Source organism: Martes martes, assembly GCF_963455335.1.
Source record: "Martes martes genome assembly, chromosome: 7".
NCBI lineage: Eukaryota > Metazoa > Chordata > Mammalia > Carnivora > Mustelidae > Martes > Martes martes.
The window spans coordinates 133,697,085-133,706,351 of NC_137894.1; the positions used below are offsets into that span (position 1 = coordinate 133,697,085).

Below are 9,267 nucleotides of genomic sequence, written 5' to 3' on the forward strand. Positions count from 1 at the left end.
TGTGAAGAGAGAGATTTTGATTTCTTCCTTGCCAATTTGAATAAATTTTATTTCTTTTTGTTGTCTAATCATTGATGCTAGGATACTTCTAGTATCATGTTGAACAACAGTGGTGAGAATGGGCATCTTTGTCATGTTCCTGATCTTAAAGGAAAAGTTCTCAACTTTTCCCCATTGAGAATGATATTCATTGTGGGCTCGTCATAGATGGTTTTTATGAAATTGAGGAATGTTCCCTCTATCCCTATACTCTGAGGAGTTTTAATCAGCAGAGGATGCTGTATTTTGTCAAATGCTTTTTCTGCATCAATTGAGAGGACCATGTGGTTCTTCTCTCTTCTCTTATTGATTTGTTCTATCACACTGATTAATTTGCAAATGTTGAACCATGCTTGCCTTCCAGGAATAAATCCCACCTGGTCGAGATGGATAATCCTTTTAATGTCCTTTTGGATCCTATTGGCTAGGATCTTTTTTTAAAAAAAAGATTTTATTTATTTATTTATTTGACAGAGAGATCACAAGTAGACAGAGAGAAGGGGGAAGGAGGCTCCCTGCTAAGCAGAGAGCCTGATGTGGGGCTTGATCCCAGGACCCTGAGATCATGACCTGAACAGAAAGCAGAGGGTTAACCCACTGAGCAACCCAAGCACCCCGGCTAGGGTCTTGTTGAGAATTTTGGCATCCATATTCCTCAGGGACATTGGTCTGTAATTCTCCTTTTTGATGGGTCTTTGTCTGGTTTTGGGATTAAGGTAATGCTGGCCTTATAAAATGAGTTTGGAAGTTTTCCTTCCTTTTTTTGTTGTTTGTTTTGTTTTGTTTTTGTTTTTAAAACAGCTTCAGCAGAATAGGTATTATTTCTTCTTTAAATGTTTGGTAGAATTCCCCTGGGAATCCTTCAGGTCCTTGACTCCTGTTTTTTGGGATGTTTTTCATTATTGCTTCAATTTTTTTACAGGTTTTTAGTTTATTCAGATTGTCAATTTCTTCCTGTTTCAGTCTTGGTAGTTTATAGATTTCCAGGAAGGCATCTGTTTCTTCCAGTTTGCTGAATTTATTGGTATGTAGTTGTGGGTAATACTTTCTAATAACTATTTCTATATCCTTGGTATTAGTCATGATCTCTCCCCCTTTCAGTTATAATTTTATTAATTTCGGTCTTTTCTCTTTTCTTTAGGATAAGTCTGGCCAGTGGTTTATCGATATTAATTCTTTCAAAGAACCAGCTTCCAGTTTTGTTGATCTATTCTACTGTTTTTCCAGCTCCTAATTCACTGATCTCCGCTCTAATCCTTATTATTTCTCTTCTCCTTCTTGGTTTAGGTTTTATTTGTTTTTCTTTCTCCAGTCCCTTTAGGTGTAAGTTTAGCTTGTGTATTCAGGATTTTTCTACTTTTTTGGTGACAGGGGCTTGGATGGCTATGTATTTCCCCCTTTGGACCACATCTGAAGTATCCCATAGGTTTTGGACTGATGTGTTTTCATTCTTATTGGTTTCAGTGAATTGTTTTAAGTTCTCCTTAATTTCCTGGTTGACCCAATCATTCTTTCTTTTTTTTTTAAGCTTTTTATTTTTATTTATTTGACAGAGAGAGATCACAAGTAGGCAGAGAGGCAGGCAGAGAGAGAGGAAGGGAAGCAGACTCCCCACCTAGCAGAGAGCCTGATGCGGGGCTGGATCCCAGGACCCTGGGATCATGACCTGAGCCGAAAGCAGAGGCTTTAACCCACTCAGCCACCCAGGTGCCCCATGACCCAATCATTCTTTAGCAGGATTCTCTTTACCCTCCAAGTGTTTGAGTTCCTCCCAAATTTCTCCTTGTGATTGAGTTCCAGTTTCAAAGCATTGTGGTCTGAAAATATGCAGGGAATAATCTCAATCTTTGGATATCAGTTGAAACCTGATTTGTGACCCAGTATGTGGTCTATTCTGGAGAAATTTCCATGTGCACACAGGAAGAATGAGTATTCTGCTGTTTTAGGGTGGAATTGAATTGAGAAAAAGGTAAAAAAGAAAAAAAAAGAAAAAGCATAAGAAAAAGAAAAGAAAAGGAGAATTTTATCTGAAAAATAAATGAGTCATGAGGCAACACCTGGAGCTCACTGTACTACTGATATTGATACTAACATACTAACTCCCCCTGGCATTGGAATTTTAAAGTCTTGTGGGATCCATGGGCTTGTCATCAACCTGTTCTTCTAGATTCTCTTCTGGGGAAGGGGCCTGCTGTGCTATTTCTCAGGTATTCCTGCCTGGGTGGAGTTGTCCCACCCCCTGTCAGAGGGATAGGTTCAGGCAAACTGGTCCTCTGTGTGGCTTTTCTTCCCTGGAGGCTTTCCACGCCTCTTCAGAGGATCAGAGCAAAATGGCCATGCCCAAACCTCTGGCCCAGAGCAGAAAGATCACTCTCTTTAATAAACCCTCTGGGACAGTCTCCACTTCTGCATGCCCAGAAAACTGCAGCCTCCTGAGGTGCACACCCACTGCAACTCTCACAGAGATCGTCCCAGGGGGCCCGGGAGTACCACTGCCCTTTGTGACTCTAAAACCAAGAGCAACTGCAGGCTCACGTGTACACCCAAAGCTCCTGGATCATGTCTGGGTGCCACTCCAAGGTCCTTTCCAGGCTGCTACAACCCTGCAAGCTTTTTCCCAGTTATGGGAGCTGGTTCTAGCCTTTTTCAGGCTGCTTAGGAAAAGAGTCATTACCTACCAGCTGGGTTCGTGGTTTATGGTAATCTGAACTGAGAATCCCCTCCTGGGCTCACTGAACCTGCTTCCTGGCTCCACTGCTTGGGAACCAGTTCAGGCAACCCCGTTTGCTCTGTGACTCTTTGGATCCCTGGACCACAATGTCTCTCACTAGAGCAGATTTCTAAGGGCTCCGATTTTGCATTCCACTGTTATATCTGGTGTTGAATAGCTGCATTCAAAACCATGAAGTTGGACCACTATCTTACACTCAACTCAACTTAGGGGTAAAAATCAACTCAAAATAGGGGTGCCAGTGTGGCTCCATTAGTTAATTGTCTCACTCTTGAATTGATCCTCAGTGTCATGACCAAGAGATCAAGCACTGTGTCAGGCTCCCTGCTCAGTGAGGAGTCTGCTTGATATTCTCTTCCTCTCCTTTGCCCCGCCCCTGCCTCACATGTGTGTGCTCTCTCTTTAAATAAATAAATAAATAAATAAATAAAATCTTGAAAGGAAAACATTCTTTCTCTCCTTCCACCTCTCCCCTCTCCCATTCACATTCTCTCTCTTTAAAAAAAAAAATCAGGGGTGCCTGGGTGTCTCAGTTTGTTGAGCACCTGCTTTTAGCTCAAGTCATGATCCCAGGGTTCTGCGATTGAGACTTGTGTTGGGCTCCTTCCTCAGCAGGAAGCCTGCTTCTCCCTCTCCCTCTGCCTGGTGCTCCACCTGCTTTCACCTGCTTTCACTCTCTATCTCTGGGAAATAAATAAATCTTTAAAACAATCAACTCAAAATAGATTAAAGACTTGAATTTAATACTTGAAATCATAAAATGATAAAACATAGGTGGTAAACATATGAAAAACATAGGTGGTAAGCTTCTTGACATTGGTCTTAGCAAATTTTTTTCTGTGACTCCAAAGGCAAGGGAAACAAAAGTAAAATTAAACGTATGGGAATATTTCCAACTAAACAGCTTCTGTACAGGAAAGAAGACCATCAAAAAATGAAACGACAGACTACAGAATGGAAGAAGATATTTGCAAATCATATATTCAGTAAGGAGTTAAAATCCAAAATATATACAGAACTCATACAATCTATTAACAAACAAAATAAACAATCATTAAAAATAGGCATTTTTTAAGAAGACATTCAGGTGGCCTACAGGCACATGAAAAAATGCTCAATATCACTAAACATCAGGAAAATGCAAATCAAAACCACAGTGGGATAACACCTTATACCTGTCATAACTGGTTATTATGAAAAAGATAGCAAATAACAGGTTTTGACAAGTATGTGCAGAAAAGGGAACTCTTGCACACTGTAGGTGGGTATATAAATTGATATTGTCATTATGGGAAACAGTGTGGAGGATCCTCAAAAAATAAAAATACTGGGGTGCCTAGGTGACTCACTTAGAGTAACTGACTCTTGGTATGGGCTCAGGTCATGTGATCAAGCTGCACATCAGGTTCTACAGTCAGCATGGAGTCTGCTGGAGATTCCCTCCCTCTCCCTCCACCCACTTGAGCACTCTCTCTCTCAAATGAATAAATAAATAAATAAAATCTTTTTAAAAACTTAAAAATAGAGCTATCATATGACCAGCAATTCCTCTTCTTGGTGTTCATCCAAAGCAAACAAAATCACACTTTGAAAGATATGTGCACCCTTATGTTTATTGCAGCATTATTTACAATAGCCACGATAGGAAAACAACATTAAAGTCCATCCATGGGTGAATGGGTAAGGAAGATGTGACATGTATATAAAGTGGAATGCTACTCAGCCATTAAAAAAAATGAAATTTTCAACAGCATGGATAGCCATGAGGCTAAGTGAAATAAGTCAGAGACAAATGCTGCATGATTACATGATTACTTACATGTGGAATCTCAAAAACAAACAAATAAAAGAAAACAAAACCCAGACTCCTAGATACAGAGAACAGATTAGTTGTTGCAAAAGGGCAGGGGTTTGGGGGGCAAGGCAAAATGAGTGAAGAGGATTAAGAAGTACAAACATCCATTATTAAGTAAATCATGGAGATGTAATATAGAGAATGAGCAATATAGTCAATAATATTGAATTAACTTTGAAAAGTGACAGATGGTACTAGGCTTATTGTGGTGACAATTATGCAATGTATATAATTGTCCAGTCACTGTGTTGTACACCTGAAACTAATGTAATATTGTATGTCCATTATTCCACAATAGAAAATGTAATTTTTTTTAGGAATACTTAGCATACAATAAAATAAGTAGATTTTAAGGTGGACCTTGATGAGTTTTGATTTGTTTGATTTATAAACACATTTTAGCTTCTTTTGGCCGGTATAACAAAATAGTAATGACTGGGTGGCTTCTTGTTCACAGTTGTGAAGAGAAGAAATCCAAATTCAAGTGACCAGCAGATTCATTGTCTTGTGAGGGCGCTTCTTGCTTCATAGGTGGTTCCTCTTGCTGTAAAGCCATGTGCAGAAGAGGTGAGAGATCTCTCTGGGGCCTCTTTTTTATAAAGACCCTAATCCCATTCCTGAAGACTCCACCCTCATGACCTAATCACCTTCCACAGGCCCCACCTCCTACCACCATCATGCTGGGGTTTAGGATTTCAACCCATGAATTTTTCAGGGACACAAACATTCAATCCACAGCACATCCCCATCAAGATACACAAGTTTCCTGTCACTCAGGAAAGTTCCCTCCATTCCTCCATTGCCACAGCAGGAAACTACTGATTTAAATTCTAGTCTCAGGGGCGCCTGGGTGGCTCAGTCTATTAAGCATCTGCCTTTGGCTCGGGTCATGATCTCAGGGTCATGGGATCAAGTCCCAAGTCCAAACCTTCTTCCTCTCCCTCTTCCCCTCCTCCCCACTCATGTTCTCTCCAGCATGCTCTGCTTTCTCTGTCTTTCAAAAAATAAATTTAAAAATCTTATAAAAAAATTCGAGTCTCATAAATTAAGCCTATTCTAGACTATTCCAGAATTGATTCAAATTAAATCCTATATTAAGTTCCTTTGGTCTGATTCCTTCTGTCATCATCATACTGTAAGAGAAATCCATGTTCTTACATGGATCAGAATTTAGTTCTGATTGAAGAGGGATTATTCCAATAGATGAATATGCCAGTTTGTTTATTCATTCATCTGTTAAGTGCTGGTTGTTTTTTCCCAGTTTGTGGAATAAGTTCATGAATCCAGCTGATGTGGACATTCATATTCTAGTATTTGTGGGTAATTTCCCCGGGCCAGGATCACTGGGACGTAGGGTAGATACAAGTTTGACTTTATAAGAAATGGTTGTTACAGACTCTAATTGTTCTACACATGAACTCTATTTACTCTTTCTTCACACCAATCATCCCAAGTGCACTCAATTGTTGTAAAGTATGAGACATAATTGTCTCATACGAAGAGACAATTCTTGCTGTAAAGTATGAGACGTAATTCATACTCAGAATTCTTTGAAGAAACTTTCAATCTCCTCTCCATCCTCTGTTTTAATTACTTGTTGATCCCTTATGCCATTTAGGTTTGAGAAAGAAAAGTCCTTCCCTCACTGAAAATGCTACAAAATGCACTTATTCTTCCCCTGAGACTTCTCCAAGAGACCATGGGACCTTTCAGCCCATGGGAACTACTGTTCCCAATTCCTTCTATTTTTTTCTCTTCTCTAAGTCCCCTGGGCTAGGATGCCCAGCTCACTGAGCACAGCCTCCCCTGATGAGCACACCATTATTACATAATAGCTCCCCACCCCCTCCCTGGGGAGCCCGTGCCCCCCAGTCCCTCTCTGCTCTCCTCCAGACTCCCCTGCTAGAAAAGTTGCTGTATGGGTGATCATCTTGCCTACCTCCCACCCGACTGAATCTTCTGTGGTCACAGGCTCTTTCAGCCATGGGGCCAGCCTGGGCCCGGGCCCACTCAACAGGTGACCTCTGGCTGCCTCTCCTCTGGCTACTCCTGTCCGCAGTCTGCTGCTCTCATGCCCTCCCAGGATGGCGCTTCACTTTCTCTGAAGTTGTGATCCCCAGGAAGGTGTCCCACAGGGTGGGTGGAACTGAGAGACAAGGCCAACTCTCCTACAAGATTCACCTCAGGGGTCAAAGACATGTGGTTCACATGAAAATCAAGAAGAACTTGCTGCCCAGGCAGTTTCCTGTTATCACCGATAACGATCAGGGCGCCATGCAGGAGGACTACCCCTTTGTCCCCCGAGACTGCTACTACTACTGCTACCTGGAAGGGGTTCCTGGCTCCATGGGCACACTGGACACCTGCTATGGGGGTCTGCGTGGCATGCTGCAGGTGGATGACTTCACTTACGAAATAAAACCACTGGAAACTTCTTCCAAATTTGAGCATGTAGTTTCTCTGCTTGTGTCACAAAGAAGATTATCAGGGCTTGAAAGGTGTAAGATTGAAGAGCACGATACAAATCAAGAATACGAAGAGACAATTCTTGCTGGAACTCCTAGAGCCGCCCCCGTGTATTTGTGGTGGCCACATAAGAAATACTTTAAAATCCACTACACAACTTCTAAGTCATTAATTGAATTGGACACTAATCTCACACATGTACTAGAGAGTGTAGTGATTTTGAACAACATATTACATACCATCTACAAACCAACTCTCCTAGATGTCTACATACGCGTTTTGTGCATATGGGATAAAAGGGATAAGGTAGATTTATATGAAGAGCAAGAGATTCAAAATATCATGACTGATTTTGGTTTGTGGAAATACTGGGGTTGGTATAACGATATTCCTCATGATACTTCAATGCTTCTTACAGGGGATAGAATTGGTGGGGCCTCATACTATGGCCAACCCAATGGAGCGTGCAACCCTAAGTGGGGCGTGGCATATGTATATATGACAAGATACCATGTATTTTTGGCTGCGGCTGTTGCAGCACATACCCTAGGTCATAATTTGGGCGTTGATCATGATACACCAGGTTGTCAATGCTTTCGAAGAAAGCACTGCGTCATGGCTCCTGAGCCTGATTTATTGGATATGATGAGCAACTGTACTTATGAAAAAATACATCACAAGCTCACTGTATGGGATCCTTGTTTGAGCAGACCAAATGTACCGTACACCAATTTTCCTTCAATAGCTGCTCGTTGTGGTGACCTGTTCGTGGATCAGGGGGAAGAATGTGACTGTGGCTCCTTAAAACAGTGTTCTACTAATAAGTGTTGCAAGAGCGATTGTATCCTCACCCCTGGCAGTGATTGCAATGGAGGAACCTGCTGTGTTGACTGCACATATGCTCTACCTGGATTGCTTTGCAGAGATAGTCTTGGTATTTGTGATCTCCCAGAATACTGTGATGGGAGATCGCATAATTGTCCTAATGACTTTTACACCCAAGATGGAACTCCATGTTCACCATTGGCTGTCTGTGTGAGAGGAAACTGCAGTGATCGTGATATGCAATGCCAGTCCCTCTTTGGCCACCAAACAAAAGACGGTGCACCAGCCTGCTATCAAAAATTGAATGTCTTAGGTGACCGATTTGGGAACTGTGGGGTGAAGGTGATACGAGGAGGAGGAAAACCTGTGAAGTGTGAAGAACATAATGTTTTTTGTGGACTACTGCACTGTCGTGATGTCAAAGAAATTCCTGGTGGAGGTGAGCACACTGTATTTCGTCATATAATAGTACGTGATGTTAAGGAAGAGTTATGCTTTGGATACGATGCACACCATGGGATGGATCTGCCAGAAATGGGGCTTGTCATGGATGGGGCAACATGTGGCCCAGGAAGGTACTGTTTTCAACAGAACTGTACTTTTATTCAAGACTTGGGGTTTGACTGTGATGTCAAGACATGCAATTACCGAGGGGTGTGTAACAACATGAAACATTGTCACTGTATGAGAGGTTGGAAACCCCCAACTTGTGAAGAGAGGGGAGTAGGTGGTAGTATAGACAGCGGCCCTCCACCTGACAGAGAATTTAGTCTTCGGGCCAATATTGTTTTTAATATAAACCAGGCATTACTTCTACTGATAATTCGCTTAATTATTTTACTGACTTCAGGCATCATTGGTGCCTTTCATCATTTAGAAGAGATGACATAAGAAGAAGATAAAAAGCAGAATTGCCTACACACAAGTAAATAGTGACCGGAATGCACCAGGTGGAGAAAATCATATTGGCAGGGACTAAGAGAAATGACAAGAATCACTCTGATGATTACAGAATCCTATAGCTACTCTGAGGTTGTCATCTTAAAATAAAATGACTTGCCGACTTAACATGAGGTCTACACAGTTAAATTTAGTACCATCTCTTGTCTAGTCCTAGTCTTCTGATTGCTTTAAGACAGTAGAGACTCTTAAATACATTAATATGTGGATTCTGGTGTTTCACCGATACCTTTGGAGCAAATCTTGTTCGCACTGGGACGCACTTGGTTTTGACAAGTGGACCATTTCCCAATCGGTTATATACTAGATTTCTGTTCTTTATTCATTTTATGGCTCCTGTTAAACAAATAACATTCAGAGTGACAGTTGGAAAATACAGTAGGATGGTAAG

The 9,267-nt window shown here is 41.4% G+C and overlaps 1 protein-coding gene across 1 annotated transcript; it reads left to right on the forward strand.

Annotated features, from left to right (window-relative positions):
• Positions 1-6,590: 6,590 nt before the first annotated feature.
• LOC308346737 (disintegrin and metalloproteinase domain-containing protein 20-like) lies at positions 6,591-8,807 on the forward strand (the record flags this gene model as incomplete). The annotated part of the gene is made up of 1 exon (XM_080809766.1): positions 6,591-8,807. A coding segment is annotated over one exon (2,217 nt), but the record flags the coding sequence as incomplete, so codon positions are not given.
• Positions 8,808-9,267: the final 460 nt, after the last annotated feature.